Raw genomic sequence first — 20,879 nt, forward strand, 5'->3', positions numbered from 1 at the left:
TCCATTCATATTAGAAGAGATCATTACGAGTAACAGGACAATAGCAGGTATAAACAAGAGAGGGTATTAGATGTGTTTATCCTGCCACATCGAGTCCAAGATTGAAGAAAATTGGACAGAAAGTAGAGTTACAAAGGAAACTGTCACTGCTTCAGCAACCTGCCAATGCTGTGTGACGAGAGTTCACTAACGTCACAGTCTGTAGTGAAATGACTCCCACAGCATTATGTCACAGTAGTGTTGCATAGAGTGTGCATTAGGACAACCAAAACATTACGCAAATACACTAAAGTGGGCAAGATGTGGAGCAACAGCAGCTTAGAAGAGCAGCAACACCGCCTAGTGGTCACCTTAAGCTGCTGCACCCTCTGAGCAAAATCTGGAAAGATGAACCCATCTACAGCAGCAGTCTGAAGTGTCTCCTGTTTAATAATGCCACCTCTTCAAATCTAGCAAAACCAAACCTCATTTGTCTTTCTATGTCTTAATGTTCAATTGAAAAGAAGGGAAAAAATTATACAAAATACTGCATTTAAAAAGTTTATATCAAGCCTTTTATTTGGTATACAGATATTCATAGATTTATACAGTATATATATATATATATATAGATATATATATATGTAACATGTGCCACTGCAAAGTCACAGACAAACTTATTTTTGCTAAGAAAAGAAAGGAAAAGAAAAATATATGTGCTTAATTTCAAAGTAGTGCTGTGAAGCGCTTGTAATGAGTGATGACCAAAACCGGAATGATGAGGTAACTGCCAGGCAGGAAAACAATCACTTATAATGGTCAAATAATAATAATAATAATAATAATAATAATAATAATAATCTACTGAAACAACTGGATCAAATAGGCAACCGAGAACTATAGTGGCAGCATGGACCCTTAGTGTCAAACTAGAGAAAAAGATTAAGTCTATAACGCACATACACACATAGTATGCATACAAACAGACAGTGCATAAACATACAAACAGGAAGTAAAGTCAGTCACTCATGAGAGCAAAAACGCTCAGATGTTGATACTCCTGTCTGATACACAACAGAAACTCAGACATGCTCCAGGACATCTAAAAATCTCTCTCTCACACACACAGAAATCACACACACAGTCTTGTACCACAGCCCTGCATTACAGGGTTGACCAAAGATCGCTTGCACAGTTGTGGTGCATGCACGTGCGCGCACACACACACACAAACACACACACACACACCACTGCAGGATGGTGGGTCATTTCCTAAAAAATCTTGAGGACCCATGTGCATGTACAGCAAAGAACAGAACAAGAAGAAAAACCATCTGGTGAAAATCACATCAGATGTAACAGGAGATACAATATATTAGCAAAGAACAAAAGAACAACAAATTAGGAAAGAGTGCTGTACAAAAAAGAAAGGTAATGGGGTGTATGTATGTGTGTGTGTGTATGCACGCACATGTGTTTCAATACATCGGGAGCAGGCAGTGCTGAAGTGTTTGACAGACAATAGGGAGTGTCTGGCTCCCTCATGTGGTCACTCTGAGTCTCTCTGGACCTCGGAGGCGTCGGCCCGACAGATAGGACACGTCCTGTTGGCCTGAAGCAAGAGAGGAAACGGAAAATTTGAAGGCAGTTCAGTATTTTCAGTCATGACACCCAATTTGAAAGTTGTACATCTGGACAGGAGCTAAATTCCCCACTTTACTCCTCCATAAAGCTGCTGTGAACTTCAGCTTACTTTTGTTTGTATTGATTTGTCATCATACCCAATTCACGCTGAGGCTCTGGGCAATGCCACATGTTTGTGAACCTTAAGACTGCCTCTTTTAGAATTTTCTGTGGGAAAATCACATGTCACAGTATTGGTGCAGCATCTTCTGATGGTGCTGTCCTGGGGTTCAGTGCGGTTTATGGATTTTAGTGACTCATATGTGGTGAGTTCAGGAACATTTAACCACATTTGCACTGATGTTTGCTTCTCTTATTTATCAGATCTCTTCGAAACTGAGATTTTCACTTCACTTCTATAATTAAAGGTGTTTGTGTTTCTAAATGTGTACTCCGACTGGTACATTAGGTAACAAACTTGAATAAAAATGTGTGCTTAGCCTTAGCTGAACTCAAGTTGACTGTGTATGTATAATATGGACACAGTGTAAGTCAGTGGGCTTCATGCTTACCCTCAGCCACTTGTCGACACACTTTCCGTGGAACTCGTGACTGCAGGGCAGGACTCGCAGCAGTTGGCGGGACTCAAAATCACTCATACATACCACACACCTGCAAGCCGACATGTATTAGCATGTTAAAACCAGCAACACAGAAACTATTGTTTAACACACTTTCCACATGACAAATTGGACCGATTTAGCTTTGCCTGTAACTGAGTTCAACTACAGCACTGGGGAAACACAATATCTGTAGATACGATGTCTGTTTACTGAATTGGAGTCATATAATAAAAGAAACTTGATTGCAGTGGTAAATGTCTGGAACATTTCTGTATTAAAACCTTAACCTGCTTTAGTACGTATACTTTTACAAATATGCAGACCAAAAGTTTAACATTATTCTCACAATGTTCAACCCCTACAGACAATAAATATGGCCAACATAGGCGGACCACAATATGGATTTACGGTTGTTTTAATCTTCCAAAAGCACAAAGTATGCAAAATACTTGCACTAAAACCTGTAACTGATCCAATTTAGCTTCTGTCATGAAAAAATAAATCCACAAAAATAGAAAACATAAAAATAATTCTCCCTTTTCAGCAAGTGAAGTGGTTCTAAAAGGGCAGCACTCACAGTGTTTGTTCAGACTGATGGTTATTTGGATTAAATCGATAGGAAGGAAGCTGTTCAATGTCTCCCTTGGTCAGTCCTCTGAGTTTAGCCTCTCCCAGGCGCTCAGCGAGGTTCAGGAGGGCCTTTTGGGAGAAAACATCAGCAACAACAGACGAATCAGAGCCTGCATCCGGCAAAACATACAGCCCAAAAATAAAACGGAAAACAAACCTCATAATTTTCCACTTCTCCATCGTCTACATCCAGCTCTAGACTGATTGCAGGACCTGTGGGCTGGACTGGCAGCATTGATCTATGGACAGAGAAATTTCACAGAGAAATGTTTAACTTCACTTCATCAATTAGGCTATTTAAGCAGTTAAGATGAAAATTTGGCAACTTTCTCGCAAAACAAACCAAAAAAGAAGCTCTGAATAGTGACTGAAAAAAAGACAAAAAAAATCCTCCATCCAGTGTTAACTATTAAAATCTTTGCCTATATTTATCAGTGTATTCAGTACTTCCCCTTTATAATATTTTAAAATTGTTTTTACGCTGAAGCCACAGTAAAAAGTTGTTAAATTACTGAAATCTCTTCATTTTCCAGATTAAACTATTGTCTGAATTAGTGAATCTTAGTGTCAAGAAGACTTTCAGTGTCCCTGATCATGTAGAACTTTCACTAATGAAGTTTCAACAAAATAAATTGGTCAAGTTAGTTCTTGAGATTATCCATTTCCGTGAGGGGTCGCGGATCAGATTTGAGGATTTCCTTTTCTGTTCTGAAAACAACATTAGTAAGGCAGCATAATTATCCCTCTGCAACTGATTGAATATTTCAATAATAAAATCATCTGCCAAAACAAGAGTTCTAACCATTTTTGTTCCAAATAAGTTAATTTAGTGATCCACTTACAGGAAGTAAGGCAGGAGGCTGGGGTGGTAAGGCGAAGGTGGCAGCTGTTGTGAGCGGTACCGTCGCCCCGGGAGACGCCGAGGAATGAAGTTTGGATACGACTAGTGGGCAGGTGACAACACATACATATTAGACAATTTACACAGTTTCCTGTTTGTATTTTTCACAGCACTCTGTAGGTTGAAACACACATATTTTAGACATTTATTGCACATGCTCACCACTCCAAAGAACTCCTGTGGCAGGGGGTCATGGGAGAGGAAATGGAGCTGTGTGGAGTGTGGGGTGAGGGCAGGGTGGGTGGCAGGGGGATAGTGGAGCCCAGCACCCAAAGACAGATGTTCTCCAAGTAGCTCTACATCATTCTCTATCCTCTGTAAAGGCTGGGAAGGGAAAGGAGAAATTTGTGAAAAATCAACAGAATGTGAGGGAGCAACATACTCTCTGTGTTACTGGTTCATGTAACAACAGCAACAAGAGCAATTCATAAGTGGGGTGGAGAGAGAATTAGCAACCCTTAAAAAAATACCATGAAGTGCTTTAAAACACTAATATGTTACTGAAATCCAAATAAATTTCATTTTCTCTGCATCTGCTTTGTGTTCAGTTCAAGCTTCAATAAGCAGTTAATAATTAATTGCATCTAACCCACAAAAAGAAATAAAGAAAACAAAACTACTGCACAATTCAAAATCTCCGCAAAATTAGAAATTTTCAGTGTGGTAGGTTTGGTGGGCCGGAGGTGGTTGTTGTTGTTCTTTCCCTTTGCAAAGAAAACGGCAACATACACATCGTGGTAGGGAAGGACAAAGCGGACTTCAGCAATTGGCCAATGGTAGACTCATAAGTGCAATCTACATCCGGGGAGTCCGACTACTAAGCAACTGTCTGTTGGTAGCTACTGGCAACTAAATATCGCCAGGGTGATAAAGACTCCGAAGTATGAATACTTTATGATCAATTTCCTTGTAAAAGGGCTGGACACACCTCATGGACAACATGAATAGAACACTGGCCAATTTTTATGTTTGCAGCGTGGATCTCTGCTGCGCACACACACACGCCTGGTGTGGTCACTTTCTTTGATTAAAGTGGAAGCACAGGGATGGAGCAAGCGCTCCAATCTGCATAGTTTACACATTTAGTTTAGCCCTGGGGTAATATTGGATCTCAAAAAGCATCCAACTATTGTTTTCTTTAACTGCAAGACCACCTTGATCTAGCTTTCAATGGTGGAGTTTACCTATTAAAAGAAAACACTATTCAAATACGTGTCCTGCTTTATTAGTAAAAATTAGCGTTTCCAGGGACTGGCAGGCACTAAACGAGAACAGCACAAACTGCTTAAACTCAAATGTTTAAAATATGCATCTTCTATTTTGCTTTAACATTGTAAAACACCTTTACTGCTGAATTTTTTATATGGCAGGAGGAACGTTGAAAGCTTCCCTGAAAGATGCTGACTGTCACACTGGCTTCTCAAGAGAAAACTTTGTGCAAGTGTCAGAATGTTTTCTTAGTGATGCACAAATCCTGTCAATTCAGAATAAAAGAACTAAAGGGGCATATTATACTATATTCACAAAAGATACATTTAATACCAATTCACAATGGTTTCAACACGTACAACATGTGAATTCCCACTCACCGATCGGGCCTGCTGTGCTGGATAGGGTCCAAACTGTCCTGGCTGCGGCAAGTGAGGTGGATGATGGGAGAGGTGTGTGGGGGGGTGGGTGAGGTGAGGAGGGGGCAGCAGAAAGGCCGGGTCACTGGACAGCAGTGATGGGAATGGGTAGGGCATGGGTAAGTGCTGCACAGAGCAAGTCTGAAGGACCTAACAGCGAGAGACACAGAGGAACAGTAAGATTTCATTTTGGCGGACACGTTGCAAAAAACATTTTGAAATTATCATATAAAGGAAACTAGTAACAGCAAATTTAAACTGTAGAAAACATTCTGACCAAACTAGATGTGGTGTGATCTCAAAGAATTCCACTCACCGGAGGAGGGACACTGCAGACGGGATAGTGCTGTCCACTGAAGACCACTGAGCATGCTGGTATCTGCTGTGGGGCAGAGCGAGGGGGGAGGCCTGGCGGCGCTCCCGGAGGAGATACAGGATATGACACTGGAGCTGAACCCTAAATGTGGAGATCATAGGGGCAAGGTTCAAAACGTTATGCACAGAGACTGGGATTTAAAGCTGAGCAGCTGGAGTTACAAGACTTAATCCACATTGTCCAGGTTGCAAACACAACATTTCAAAACCACATGCATTAGTGTTGACAACACACATATATATATTTGATGTTGAGGATTGTCCGAACACAGGCATGTGCTAAGGTGATGAAGTGTTCATGAACAGACATAGTGGTAATGCTTATGAGGGGATGCAGTTACGGAAGAACGCTGAAGAAAAGAGCTATGCCTTTCTGCATTGAAATTTGCACTAATATGTGGATATGAATTCCGAGTTTAACTATAATTTAAATTTAAGTGACATTTAATTGATTGAGGTCAAACACCTTGACACACTATTTTACCTGGAAATGAACTGCAGATAAAAATTAGTCCTGTGACCGATTTTAAATTTTCTCTACATCTGTACACCGTTTCCATCAAATCCAATTATCGGAGTAATGCGTTTCACTCTGCTACGCATACATATTATAGTAAGACCACCTTTAGTAAGAGCCATAAACTATTTGTTAAATATTAGACATGTGCTTTCAAAAGTATTTGACTTTCTGAAAAGATTGATGATACACACCACGATTTCTAAAGGATAAAGCTTCCATTTTGCCAATAAACTTTCCTCCGCTCCAGCCAATTTAAAAACCTATTTTCCTGAATCTTCCCCCACTGGAAAAAAAGCATACCAGCCAGACATCCTAATAGACAGGCCCATATTAACCAACTGAATCTTTTACTTGCATGGATTAGTTTCCCTTGATAAATGGCAGAAAGTATATTTGCAGTTTTCTAGTTCAAATAGATCACAGTAATTCATCAAACTAAAATTAGATCATTCATTAGTCCTTAGTCATCTTCTTCAGCAGCAAATAAGCTAATATACACACAAGCAGCTGGCTTTCATTTTCAGTGCATTGTTTCGAGAAGACGTGTCTGCAAGTGTCTTAAGCAGAATAAAAACAAGACAAAAATGCAGAGGAGTACGACCACCTTAGAGAATCACTCCGTCAGTGATACTGGGATCATTTGAGTCCTTTCTAAAGTGCTGTACCATTTTATTTTCTCCAATATACCCAAACAAAACGGCCACATTATACCACCTACCTGCTCATGGAGGTCCAGCACCACGCTGCTCTGTTGCTGGGACGGGTGGGGGTGTGGGTGCTGTGGATGTGGATGTGCCGCAGGGTGCAGCAGCCTGGGAGACAGGTTGGGTGACTGGTGTAGAGGTCTCGGGGAGGGGTTTGGGGGATGGTAACCTGGGCGTTCTTCGGGCCCGGGCCCAGGCCCTCTGGGAGGTTGCTGGCTGTAGGGTGGGTAACCCTGAGGAGGAGCTGGATGTCGGTAGTTTTCATCCTGATGGCCTGGCGACGGGCCGTGGTGGGAGTGCAGGTGGTGGTGGTGATGATGGTGGGCGTTGGGGTGATGATGGTGGTGGTGATTGTTGTTGCCGTTGTAGTGGTGGTGGTTGTTGTGGGCGTGATGGTGGTGGCGTGTCAGGCGATCTCTCCGTCCACGCTGGCGTCTCATTGGAGGGCTGAGGTGGAAGAAAGAAGAAAAGAACTAAAGAAGAGGCAGAAGGAGCTATGTTGTCATCTGCGTTATGAAATATACTAGAGCTCCCACCTACAAAAAAATGCTTGACAACAAATTTCTTTAATCCTTAATGCTGACAAAAAAGCTATAAGACAATGCATTTTAACTAAAGAAATGAAATAAAACCTGTCAACAAGCAGACTAAGACATTTTTTACAGATTTTTTGAAATTCATCTTTAATTCAGGTAGTTCAGTTAATAGTTAATAATTAAAAAAATATTCAATTATCTTTTTTAATTAATTTGTCAAATATACAAGACAATGCCAGAAAATAGTCAGTTTTATGAAGCCCAGGTGACATCTTCAAATGTATTCATCCAGTACGTTCAGTTCACATTTACAAAAAAACCATGAAAAAACAGCAAAAGTTTAATAAAATCTTGCTGTAGAGAAATTTGGTGAACAGTAGCTAATTGTTTCTGATCGATTTCAGTTCCACTAGAGCCTAAACAGCAGCATCAGTGAAGAAAAAACATAAAAATCTTGATAGACTAATAAATTAATGAGTAATCTGTCACATTAAAAGACTAATTATTTTCGATTACAGTTTCACAAATCCTCATCTTTGTTTCATATCATTTTTCTCTAAACATCTTTCAATTTTATTGACAGCAATTTCAAAATATGAATTTGTAATCATGTAATTTGTCATTATTTTTTATCTATCATAGGCAGAGCAATTACCAGATTATTTAAGAAGATAGGAGTTACATGTATTTGTGTGTATTCATCCATGTATTTGAGTCATACCTGCGACGGTTTCGTACGGGTGTGTGGCATCTCTCTGGCATGTAGTGGGGGTGTGGTCTGCGACTAGGAGGCAGCTCCCAGGGGCGAATGGGGGAGGAAGGAGTAGAGGGAGGGGCGGAGCTTAGATCTAACATGGACTGCTGGGAAAGACGTTGCCTTTTCGGGCTTGGACTGTCTTCCATCTGCACACAGAGGTGAGGGAGGAGAGGGAACCATGGCGATGGTTGATTGGGGGGAAAAAAAAAACAAAAAGAGGACAGACAAAGGGAGGGGGGGATTAATAAGAAAGACAAAACAATGAAGCACAAATTCTATTCAAACCAAAAGCACAGCAGAGGCAACAGGCAATGGTCATGTTTCATACTTACTTTGTCCCGATCCTCACTGCACACATTATCTGGATGAAAATGTAGCACTCCTCCTGCAGGCCACAGAGGAAGAAAAAAAAACATAATCAGATAAGATAGGACTGAGGAAAACACCAACATCACAAGACACATGGACATACGCTTGCTAAGCCAACAAAAATACAACACCAACACACACAGGCAGCTGGTTGTCTTTGATTTTATTTTCCATTCTAAGAACACGCTGGATGCCAAAAAAAGGACATTATCTCGATGAAGCCTGGCTGATTTGCTTGAGCAGCTCTACAGACTTAACACCACCAAGTCCGACAGCGATAACAAAAATGTGCATCTGACATCTTGTTACACAAACAGTTACAGCCGCGTGTCCTCAGCGAGGGGTTTTCTTCGTAACAGGCTTTTGAATTTCCTGCTTTAAACAAGCAGAAGAGAAAGGAAGCCATCTCTGGAAGATGTCACACTGGACTCATCTTCTCTGGCTTTCACAGATAAATCACTCCCTCTGATCTACCATGAAAAGCCTGTGCAGACACACACAAAAAGAGACACACAACCAGAATCGAGCGCATACAACACACAAACAGCATCTAGTTGGGTTTGCGCATATACCTTTTTATTTTTAAAGAACTTTTACTCCAGTCATCAGCTCGTCACTATGACTCTTCTCAAAGTTGCCACGATGTACTATGTAGAGGTGCAACAACTGACTGAGAGACTGGCATCAGGTTTGATAATCAGGGCATTTGTAATCAAGCAAAAATGCCAGAAAATGTGTTGGTTTCAGATGATCAAATGTGAGGATTTGCTGCTTTTCCTTGTGTTGGAGTAAACTGAATGTGTGTGTTTTGGTTTGGGGCTGTCTGTTGGTCAGACACAAGATGCAATTTAAAAGACATATTATTAGGAATTTGCATGAGACATTTCCCAATTTCCTGGTATATAATAAAAAGGAAATATTCAAACAATCTCAAATTTGACAACAGTGAAAATAATTGTTAATTGTGACTCTAGCACTGTCCCATAAACTGAAGTGTAGATTAGTTCCCATGGGGAAAAAAAAACATTTGCCTTTAAGTCTATGTGTTAGCAAGATTCCACAATACTGAAGTGTCCTTAAGCAAGTCAGTCAGCCACTATTATCTCCACAACAACAAAAAGTACAGTGTTTCTTCCCACATTTCTTAATTTCCTTGTGGTGGGGAAACAAGCACTAAAAATCTCTCTCCTAAGCTCAACAGACCATCATATAAAACAGATTCCTTAATGATATGAATGGGATTAATATGCAAAAAAATAAAAAATAAAAATACTAGAAACAGAGAAAAATAACATCACTGTATAAAGCAGTAATGCCATAAACATAATCTCAGATGAAACACAGTGCTCTACCATCTGTTTATCTGACAGTCCACATGTGCAGTCTGGATTCAACATGTGCACACAGACATTTCAGCAGCTTAAGAAGGATGTCCTTGAACTCAGCTGACAAGAGTTTCCTTTAAGCAGTCCCCCCCAAAAAAACCTTTAATCACCAAAAAGAGGGGGGAAAACTCCTCCCCTCATCCCTTTCTTTTTCTTCCTCTATGCCTCCCTCATCCAAACAGCCCCTTCTGCCTCCTCAGAAACAACAGATCTGAAAGCACCCCCCTACCCCTTTCTTGTCTTTGCGACGCCACTCCAGAGCCATGTGAAGTCTGCCGATAATGACAGCTCAAAGACGCCCTGCTAGTGGCTGCGGAGAACAGAGGGACGGGCGGTTGACTGACTACCCAACAGTAGGGCCAGCACACCAGCAAACCATTTTTATTCATCTTACCATCCCTTTTTTTCTTTAGAGCTTATAGGGTCCTGGGCCTTATACACCCATGTGTTTTATGGAGAACTAGGTCTGTCAATGCTGATTCATCCCAGGGGCCATAGGAGAGGGGATAGTGAGCCAGACTGGACGGGTTCTGCTGGCGAGCAGACACAACCTTATTTCCTCCGAGCATGGCTGCTGGGGAAGACTGACACCGATTCTTTCACCACACACAATCGAGTCTGGCAGGGTAGTGAACTTAGAGTATCGGCTGTCATCAAGAAGCAATTTGCTCATGTTCTTTAGCGGAGATACTAAAACTTGAACCATTACTTAGAAGAGACAAGCTGTAATTAGAGAAACAATCCATTTTATCCACATAATCTGCAACGATCTCATGTAATAATATTAATGAAGATATGTTAAAAACTGGCTGCCATCGAGTTGTAATGCTGGCAGGTTGTGGGTTGCAACACTCACTATTAAAGCTACACTGGGTGACAACATGCCTGAAACTGGGGGAGTATAAAAGGATTTTAAAAAAAACAAGAGGTAAGACAGTGGGACACATCTTAACACCCCCAAAGTCCAACCCTGACACATACTGCATGAAGTGATGCCAAGAGGCGTAATACAGTGACAAGTACAAAAACAAACAAGCATCGACAAACAAGAAATCTGTAACGCACTTAAACATATGCAGTCTTATTTCGCTCACACAGACCCCCAGCCACCAAAGATGAGGCATGTGCAGCTGCTAAGAAGAGGGAGACGGCTCACACACATAGGAAATACATTGTTTAAGTCAATCACACAAACCCTGCTGCACTGTCTCAATTTTGGAAGCATGTGTTTCTGTGAGTGTCCTCTTTGTGTGGCTTATTTTGGGTGTTTGGCAACAGTTCTGCTATTACGACAGAGACCCATTAGAAGTCTGCTTTCATTCATTCACTGCACTTTTTTAAGCTTTGAGGGAATCCATTGTGGCATTACAGAAGATTTCCCCACTTACTCTCCAAAGGTCAGCCATGGAAACCTGTTAAACACTCAAGAGTGGTGTCAGTGCTGACAACAATAAAAAAGAAAGCTCTGGAGCAGTCGAACATTCAATTTCTTTTTCCATTTCAAACATTTGGTGGACCTTTTATTGTCTTCTTTGTGAGTTTGGGTTGGGTGAGGAACCACTGTTGTTGAGAGCAGAAAAATCCAATTGAATACATGCTTTATTGATACTAGGCAATAAGAATATATTGGCTTGACAAAGTGAAGAAATGTGCCAGCACAACTCAATAGTTAAGTTTTTCTTCTTTGGAAATGATAACATTAATCTTTATTCTATGCTGCCCTGAGCCACTAAAGAAAGACCTGTTTTACTATTTTGGGACAATACCAAGCTTTACACAGGCTGATATGCAAGTTAAACAATGTTAAGGCTTGTAGATTAATGAGCTGAGGGTGAATTACAAGGGAAAATGTACTATGCCAGCCTGAATCACAGCAGTGAGCAATCTGAAAGCAAAAGATAAAATCACTATCAAGAAAGGGATTTCATGTCAAACAATTCCAAGGCTTATTTCAAGGCTCCAAACTGTTTTTTAATCAGACTCCTCTCATACATACATCTTGTAGAGACTGAAGAAGAGTATGTGGGATGTCTCAGCCACTGGGCAAATGCATCCGTCTCTGATCTGATAAATGAACACACCGCTCTATGGCCAACACAATTTGAATCCACAAAATTTCCACTAAGCAACTTATAAATAGAATTGCTTTATTCAGTGTCTACTTTAGTGCTGAACACATCCCTCTATGTAACCGTAGTTCTAATTTAAATTACTTCATTAATAACCTGTAGTGTTCATTTCTTTATTGCTCAACATAATGTGACTTGCAGGCCTTCAGCACAACCATAGACTATCCTATATAATGAAAATTCTGCAGTGCTAAATTCCTACAAAAGGCAAAGATAATTTGCACACTGAGAATGAAGCCAGTCAATGACATACAAGACAAAGTTAATGAACCTTCCCATGCCCTATTTACCTGAGTCCACGCCAGTCAAGCATCTAAAGCAGAGCTTTCTCTACAACAAGCCTGACAACATATAGCTGACCTGTCATGCAACAGCTGGCAGTGAAAGCACCAAGGCTTTTGGTTAAATGTCTCAAAGCCTGATAAGCCGTGAGTGGTCTGCCTGCATCCCTCAGGGGGTGTATACTGTGTGACTGTGTGTAATGATGCATCTAGCCGGGCTGCAGGCCCAGTTTATTTAAGCCTGCTTACCGGCCCCAGGGTGTCTGTGAGCTCCGTGCGAAGAGTGGCGCTGCGCCCCTGCGGACAGGTAGCTCCCCGGGGTGTGCTGCTGCTGGCTCTCCGGGTAGCTGCGACCTCCGTGGTGCGGCGCCCAGCCGGGGTTGCTCTGCTGCGGGTAGCTCACCCCTCCTCCGCTGGCGTTCATCAGGCTCCCGTTACCGACCGCGTTACCGCTGCCGTTGCTTCCAACGCTGCCGTTCATGGCGAAATGATAGAAGCCAGACCGAGACCGAGACCGAGTCCTCGGAGGGTCCATGGCTGGAAATGAGGAGGGCGGCGGTGGATGGATGTGATGAAGGTAGGCTGAGATGGACGTCCAGAGAAAAGGACGGACAGCAGCCTCGCTCTTCAGACCACTTGTCAGCGTCTCTATACCCACCTAATTACCTCTGGTGACGACCGAGTGTTTTCCGAGGCATTTAAAGCTTTTGTTTTAATGTAATGAGATGAGGTACATGGAGGCAGCAGGTTCAGGGAAGCGCAGCCCTCATATGTCGCACAAGCACCATCTGCATCGACTCCATCCACTCTCCCCCGAGCTATCTGCACGGGTCAACTTAACGCAAACCGTTTTTTTCTATTCTTCCCACTTATGAACCTAAGTAATTATTCAAAAAAAAAATCTGCTACTACACCAGCATGCCGTATAACAGTACACTAACCTAAATGCTATTTTCTCTCTACTTAGTTATCAGCGGTGTCCTCGTTACCAGAACAACGGCTGAACAAGTCGCTGCTTCTCTATTGTCTTTTCACAGTGAACACTGTCAGGCTTTCACACAGTAAAATAAAGTATTTTATAGGCATTGGTCGCACGCAATTAGGTCCTATACGAGTCCGACTCCGACATTAACAATCAACTGAAGTTATTATCGCTTGCTCTGTGCCACCAAAAGCTAGGCAAGTTAAATACTTAAATCCGTCAACACGAGCAAGATGGCTAGCTGTCGAGCGTTAGCAAACTAAAGGAAACCAACTGCCCCGATAACTGGTGGTAAAATAAAGTTATAACATAGGTTCGCGAATAAATTACGACTAAACTGCAACGGCTACCCTACTGTAAGTGGTAAAGTTACACCCCTTTGCGTTGGCTAACTATACCTGCTCGTTCATTAGCATAATTTCTATTTTCCAGCTAGCCCAAGGCTAACAGGAAGCGGGGTCTAGAGGGGAAAACAAGTCCAACAGTGCCGACATTACAAGCTAGCTAACGTCGCACTGTCTCAACGTTCGGCTCGTCGTCAAACAGTGCTAATAGCGGATTACCTCTGGCCGCATGAGAAGGCAGATAGCTATCCTGTCCGTCAAAGACGATGGACAGTATTTGTCTAATTTAAATCCCCTCTCGCATTCGCTATCGAGTGTTTTCTCTGGTCAGCGGGGAGTGTGGTGGAGATCAATCAATGGGAGTTTCACATCTCTGTCAAGTCACCGTTAGTCGATAACAGAGAAATAAGTAGCTCGTCAGAAGGCGACTCCGTGCTCGTTGTGCAAGCAAATCACAGAAATTCACAAGTTAGTAAATGCTGAAATGCGCACAATAGCCGTCACACTGAGATTTATTTAACTGGAATCGGTCAAGGACGATTTTAAGTAGCAGCTTGTTATCAGAGTTGACTACTTCTGTCTGGCAAACCCCAGGCAGCTGCTCCGCTCATTAATAATTCAGTAGCTTCATAGCAGAAATACTATGAGACAAGGCTTTGAAAGCCGCTGTCTTCATACGGCTTCTCAGGTAGATGTGCTCTAAATACACGGATATTTACTAATATACTATATACACATAAATCCCTCTTCTTGTATTTTAACGTATCAAACGTCACACAGTAATCTGGTATCTTGAACACGAACGTTTAAATGAGGTGAGATTCTCTGGCGTTCTTTAAATTATCCATGTTCATCTTTACAAAGGGCAATAAAACCTCTGTGCTTTTGACCAAATCAAATATTTTAATGCAGAAAATGAGATGTTACTGTAAAACGGGCATTATATTTAGGATGATGACAAGCCACCCCCACAGCAAGATACATCTGAGTCAAAAAATTACACATATGTTGTAAAAACATTCAAAATGTATTACAAACTGTACAGACACAAAATTTGCAAAGGATGTATTAAAGGATGTAAACCAAGTTAAACTGCATTCATACAATACACTTAATATCCATAAGTGTATTGTATGAAGTTAAAGAGTATCTTTCAACTTTTTGTGATATCCTACAGTGTCTAGTACTGACATTAAGTAGATGGATTAAAAGACCATGAGACCAAACACGTTTTATGTTAATAAGTTACATTTCACAAAAAAATTATTTAAAATTTTTATTTACAGTTCATTTTCTTCTGTGACGTACTCTTTGCTTCGGAGAAAAAAGGTTTTCACTTCCAATGTCCAAGTCAACATAGGAAAACAAATCACCACGTTTCATCCCACCTCTTTTCTTCCATCTCTCGGCCTCTCTGCTCTTCCTGCTCTTTCTGCCACTTATCTCGCTCTTCCCCTTCGTCTGTGTAGGTGTGGATTGCATGTGACTATGGAAAGTGTATCTGAAGGGGTCTGTGTGACAGACTTCATCACTAGAGTTACGATGGGACCTTCCCAGAAGTCCTCCTTCCCGTATGGCCTGGGCCTTCCTCCTCAGTTGCTTCACCTCACGTCTCTCTCTGCGCCTTTCTGGCCAAGTCTTCCTCCTTCCAGCCTGGCTGCATGCCTCCCGTTTAGTCCTGCTCCTCCCGTGAACTGACAGATTCTCCTCGCCACTCTCCCTGGTTTTTTCAGACAAGTGTTCTGGGTCTGATGGAAGCAGGGATCCAGCATTCACAAGCTCTAAAAACACAACCAACATTGATGCATAAGACATCCTTTATGTTCAATGTGATCTTTTGTAAGAGAATATTATATTATTAGTAGAGGATATGGCACTAATCACAGTTATATATTAGGTAAAATGCAATGTGAAAGGGTTGCTCACTGAGTAAAGCACACAGAGTGTTATCCACCAACTTTGCAGTTTTCTTTGTCTCTATGGAGCATTTTAGCATCATTAAGTTCATCCCTTTGCTTACATGGTGAACATTGTAGTACACTTAGCAGCTGAGGGAACATATTTTGTTCAAGAGCTGATAGAGACAAAACCAGAGCTAAAAACAGACCAACTATTGTGTTTACCTTTGTTGAGTGAAAACAGTGAATGCTAATACGGCTCTGTGTCTGCAGGACGTGTAAATAGATCGACTAACACATTCACCATAACAACCCTATTAAGTAATAATATTCAATGTTTCGCGCATCTGAGCCCAGAGAGCAGGAGAAAAACAGACGGATGTAAACAGCGGCGGACAATCGAATGATAACATTAGCCACATTTACCACACAGTGCACTACCCCTAAGGATTTCCCTGATGTTGTGGTGTCATGAACAAAAGTAATCCACTGGAACCTCAGTTTCTTAAATGCTGGGGGTGCATGAAGACTGTTACGTTCACTCTTGCAGCCAAATGCAGAAAATTTGGGGAGCTTTGCTTGTGGCTGAGACCTTTTAGAGTTAGCAGAAGCAGCTCTAGAAAGTAAATAAATTTGATGGACTGTGAAACAGCTGCTTTTTTTTGGAATGGCTCACCTGGAAGCAGTAGACAGTGGAAAGGCAGGACTATGCAAAGTTTGAGCTAGACAACTGTTGGGTCCTCAGTTACAACATAGCAGCTCTAAATTCTTACTAGCTTGTAATGTTGGGAGGCTACTTAGTTGACAGGGGGCCTGAGGAATAGCAGAATTAAACATCTTCATATATTGAAAGCTTTTACTTTTACAACTCCAAATTTGTAACAACCACAAAACACAATAAAATACATTTTTACCATATGGGACCTTTAAAGTATTAGTTTCATTATGCTGTATCTGTGAAGGGTGAATCTTGGGAGATTAGATGTTTTTCAAATCAACTAAGATTAAGTTGCAAATCCTTCCTTTAAAAATATCAATAAATGAAAATAGGCAGACATTAAAAAAACAAACAAAAATTGTGTTATGCAAATGTTTCCATCATTGTGTGTACAACAATAATGTATATACTACCTTTGGCTTCTTTCTGCTTTCTGGTATGACACTGGAGAATGTCATCTATGGTGTCATAGTGGCAAACATAAGGCAGTGAAGGAAAAGTGCCACTGACCATCCTCCTGCTACTGCACTCCTGATACAAACAGAGACACAGACACAGACACAGGTGAGGCAAGAATAATAAAAAAGTGAAAGGATGGATACAGGACAGCAGACAACGGTGCTATTAGAGAGAAACAAAGAACAAGAACGTGATTGTCAGAGACAGAACAAAGGCTGGATGCAAAGGAAATTTAAGAAACAGCAGGATGTTGGACAGAGGTGTAAAAATAGAAGATAAAGGCAATGAGATATGAGCTAAAGAAAAAGAAAGAGAATTCAGAGGGAGAAGAGATTAAGCCCTATACAGAAAATATAGGCTGACAAAAAAGGCCAGGGGAGACAGTAAAAGTAGTGGAAAGATCCCTTTCATTTACCACTTACATAGCCATAATGTCCTTTTTTGGAGCAGTTGTAACAATAAACACGGCGACTCTTATGTCTGAGGTTGTGGACCGTCCGTGGTTTGAGGGGAACCTCTAACCTTATCTAAAACGAAAGGTCAAATAACAAACATTTTTAATCATAGAAAATTTGTATTTATTAATTTCATGAATGCTTTGTCAACACAAATCCAATAAGTTTGTAAGTAAAAAAATCAACAACAAAAAACACCTGATTTAACAGCGCTCCTGCCACCTGCTTCACCGTTTAGATCAATGTTATTGTCTCATTTTGAACTAAATCATATACACATGTGCCAGACAGACCTGTTCTTTTTCAGGTATTACACATTTTGCTCAGTAAAGAACTTGCAAAATGCAGTCAAGTCAAAACTTTAACTCACTGTAAAGTGGTATTGTCTCCAGGTATCAGGGCAGGCCTGAGGAAAACCCAGAAAACAGAGAACAGGAAATTAGTCTTCTGAGCAAAATACAGAAAAAAAAAACATTTTGCTACTCCACAGGAGAGGAGAAACTTTTTGCAGCAATAAAACAACACTGCACACACCTGAGGCTACAAAACCTGTCAACAAACAGTTGACAAATGTTGTCAAAGTTTCCTTCGACACAGCAAGACATTCTCCAACACAAATTCGTCAGACCTGGGAACTAATAGACAAACTCACATCAGAGAGGTGCCCTGTGATTCCGCAACGCTGGCAGTGTTGCTTCCACACAGGAGGTATTTCACAGGGCCTGAGGCCATGTGAAGGCAGCCCACAGCTGTGGCAGGGGCGGCCTGGACAGTCCCTCTGGAGGTGGCCCTGGATCCCACAAAGGACACATGGGGGGCGTTTCTTCTGAAAAGGTTTTTTTTTTTTTAAGATGTTAGGATGGGTGTAATGATCTTGTCAATCAACCTCTGAAGGCATCAGTGGAAAAGGGATAGGTTTTTTTTTTTTTTTTTTTAAAGATATTAGGATGGGTGCTATGATCTTGTCAATCAACCTCTGAAGGCATCAGTGGAAAAGGGATAGGTGAGTGTGTTGCTTTACTTTCTGGAAGCAGCTTTTGGCAAGGTGTCCCGTCTTGTTGCAGATGTGACAGATCAGAGACTGACCAGGCACAAAATAGCGGCTGGCTACAGACTGATCATCACCATACTAGATAAGACGAAAGGAGAAGGACATGACAGACATTTTTAAAGGATATTTATGTCAACAAATACTCCACACTACAATATTAGACTACAGAAAAAAAGTTGTTTTTTTCATCTATTGAACAGATTGGTATTATAGTATTACAGTACACATACCCAAGCCTATGGTGGTGGGGAGTCATATAGTCACACACACAAACACACACACACACACACACAACCACATTTATTAAAATCTATCCTTTAATCAATAGCAATTCAGTATCAGTCAGCCTCTAATCAAAACGTACCTTGTCTTTCTCTGATACAGCCCAGATATCTTTGACCGACTCCATACCTTCATCTGATGGAGAGAATGACCAAGAACGACGTTGTTACAAAGACACTAATGCGGTACACAATGAAAGATATAACTGAGTTGCTCATAGAAATAGTTCTTGAACTCTAGTTACAAACTTCTAACAGCTCTTGGAAAAAAGCCCAGTAAATGAAGTCTTTTCAAGGCATTCAGTCTTGTCAAGGTTATAGCTCGTGGGACTTTTTCTTCCTAGAGTACCTATGTGTAAAGAAAACCTAATACCTGTCTGCTTCAACAGAGCCCCAAGCTGGCATGATAAGATGAAGTGGTTGTGCAGTGAAGGCCTTTGGTGTAAATGAATATCTTTGTTAATGTGAAGCAGAGTGTTTCTAAAAAAAAAAAAAAAGAAACTTAGTGCAGCATATGGAACAAACTATCTCTGTATGACTTTCAAAATAAAACTGCAGTCCCACCTATTCACAGAAATCGCCATAACTCATTGTCCATTATTTATGGAAATGTATTTCTAGCTGAACTCATCTTTATTTTCTGCACTTTTCTGTCTCAATCCCATGTTGAAAGTTAGAACATTAACATGCTTAATGATTATCTAAACTACAACTCTACTGCCCAGTCTATGATGCATTACAGCTCAAAAGCTGTTCTGTTTTGTTGGAAAGGAATCCTTTTTGAAGAATAAAAAAAAAGTAACCCTTACAGGTGGCCAGCGATATAAGTAAAAAATTGCCTAAATAAGCAGTGGAAGTATCACCTGTTGTAGAGTCAACATCATCTTTAGTCTTTGTAATATGTGTTTAGTGTTGTTGTTTTTTGTACTGCAGCAGTAACAAAATGAGGGTGTGACAACTAAAATCAAACATATTAAAAATGCCCTTTAATCAACAACATCCAATTTTAACTAAAGATAAGATATATCCACAATTACTTCCTGAATAAATAAAAGCAATTGGTAACTTTCCTTGATTTTTGCTGGATTATGATCACTCATTTAAGTGCTAAATATGACAAGTGCAAATCTAATCATGCAGTAACAAGCAAATAGAATTCCACAGTTGTGGCAATACCTTGTTTAATCACATTAAATTCAAAAGAAGCTCAACCTCCTGTGTACCCATTGTTAAGCAGTGATAGGGAAACACCCACCAAACACAGAGGTGAAGCCTAACAGCCTTTTACTGGACTCAGTTTTGACTTTTTGATTCCTGATGCCCATATTGCAACTTCTAATAAATAAATAAATAAATAAATAAAAACCCTTGCACTAACATGAAAACTACTGCGATTTTTTAAGATGGAAGAGAGTAAAACAGCGTTCAGCAAGTGGCTGATGAAGGATAGTCTAACCTTCAACTCCACAGTCATCCTCAGAGCTCTTCAAGTAGTTCAGGTTGAGCTGGATGCTTGAGTCTCCCGCCTGCTCCCCTTCTTCCAGGATCATCCAGTCCTCTATGGACTGATCACTGTCCTCCTCTTCCTCCTCCAGCAAGTCAACATTAAAAGCAACGCTGGCATCCTGCAGACTCCTTCCAGAGGAGCCGGAGAAGGCCAGGAGCAGCGGAGGCGAGCCTTCCCTGCTGAGCCGTGCAGCTTGTTTGCAGCTTGTGTGAAGTTTCTGGCATCGGAGCTGAATTTCTCCTTCGCCATCTGGACCGGTGCAGTCCTCAATGAAGAAAGGGTCGTCTCTGGCGCCTTCCACACCATCGTTAACTTCATTTTCCTGAGTAAAGTCCATAGTACAACCTGCAGCTGAACAGCACCGCCCAACGGCAGCTTTCCGCACCGCTACCAAAAAGCGGCGGCTAATGAGTCATTTACGAGAACATTTTATAAAAGAGTGCCACCGGCTGGACAGGGGGATTTCTTTACAAAAACTTGAAATAACGCCGTGGGTATGTAAACATTAAAAATACTTTTGACACGTGGGTTGAGGCTAACGGGCGCTATGCTAGCGTCCACTAGCGCTACAGTAGACGAGGCAGTTAGCAATTCAGCTAACCATATAGCAACATACAACCGAGTTAAATACCGGCTACAAAGGCGATGTCTTGTCGTTTACCGTTTTATTTTACTATACCTCGATTCTTTTATCAAGTAATACAGAATGCGTCCTCGGTTCAGCGGAGACAGAAGTTGTTCCCT

At 41.2% G+C, this 20,879-nt stretch overlaps 2 protein-coding genes across 3 annotated transcripts; both read right to left on the minus strand.

Moving 5' to 3' along the window:
- Window positions 1-531: 531 nt before the first annotated feature.
- Window positions 532-14,069, minus strand: LOC103358588 (E3 ubiquitin-protein ligase RNF38-like). Its single transcript, XM_008283611.1, has 12 exons — window positions 12,690-14,069; window positions 8,609-8,661; window positions 8,241-8,422; window positions 6,998-7,430; window positions 5,701-5,841; window positions 5,346-5,534; window positions 3,919-4,080; window positions 3,698-3,798; window positions 3,013-3,094; window positions 2,803-2,924; window positions 2,175-2,274; window positions 532-1,591 (listed from the first exon to the last, which is right to left on the minus strand). Exons 1-12 carry the CDS (start codon window positions 12,973-12,975, stop codon window positions 1,529-1,531), a joined length of 1,914 nt encoding a protein of 637 aa, XP_008281833.1. The 5' UTR covers window positions 12,976-14,069; the 3' UTR covers window positions 532-1,528.
- Window positions 14,070-14,646: 577 nt separating this feature from the next.
- Window positions 14,647-20,879, minus strand: LOC103358589 (zinc finger CCHC domain-containing protein 7-like). Of its 2 annotated transcripts, none has more exons than XM_008283613.1 (8): window positions 20,085-20,879; window positions 18,712-18,764; window positions 18,318-18,425; window positions 17,949-18,119; window positions 17,667-17,702; window positions 17,264-17,368; window positions 16,796-16,913; window positions 14,647-15,547 (listed from the first exon to the last, which is right to left on the minus strand). In XM_008283613.1, exons 1-8 carry the CDS (start codon window positions 20,470-20,472, stop codon window positions 15,054-15,056), a joined length of 1,473 nt encoding a protein of 490 aa, XP_008281835.1. In that variant the 5' UTR covers window positions 20,473-20,879; the 3' UTR covers window positions 14,647-15,053. The 2 variants fall into 2 exon arrangements, with proteins under 2 accessions (XP_008281835.1, XP_008281834.1); XM_008283612.1 differs by having other exon boundaries at window positions 17,949-18,122.

Source organism: Stegastes partitus, unplaced genomic scaffold (genome assembly GCF_000690725.1).
Source record: "Stegastes partitus isolate 25-593 unplaced genomic scaffold, Stegastes_partitus-1.0.2 Scaffold321, whole genome shotgun sequence".
NCBI lineage: Eukaryota > Metazoa > Chordata > Actinopteri > Pomacentridae > Stegastes > Stegastes partitus.

Bases quoted from the DNA above. Each gene is read 5' to 3' on its own strand.
- LOC103358589 (XM_008283612.1), bottom strand. From the start codon at position 20,472: ATGGACTTTACTCAGGAAAATGAAGTTAACGATGGTGTGGAAGGCGCC. The intron at 17,703-17,948 runs GTGAGTTTGTCT...GGTTTTCCTCAG, and splicing joins TCACAGGGCACCTCTCTGAT to GCCTGCCCTGATACCTGGAG. The intron at 16,914-17,263 runs GTAAGTGGTAAA...TGTTTGTATCAG, and splicing joins AAAAAGGACATTATGGCTAT to GAGTGCAGTAGCAGGAGGAT.
- LOC103358588 (XM_008283611.1), bottom strand. From the start codon at position 12,975: ATGGACCCTCCGAGGACTCGGTCTCGGTCTCGGTCTGGCTTCTATCAT. The intron at 8,662-12,689 runs GTAAGCAGGCTT...TGTGGCCTGCAG, and splicing joins TCACAGACACCCTGGGGCCG to GAGGAGTGCTACATTTTCAT. The intron at 3,799-3,918 runs GTGAGCATGTGC...CCTGCCCACTAG, and splicing joins CACAGGAGTTCTTTGGAGTG to TCGTATCCAAACTTCATTCC.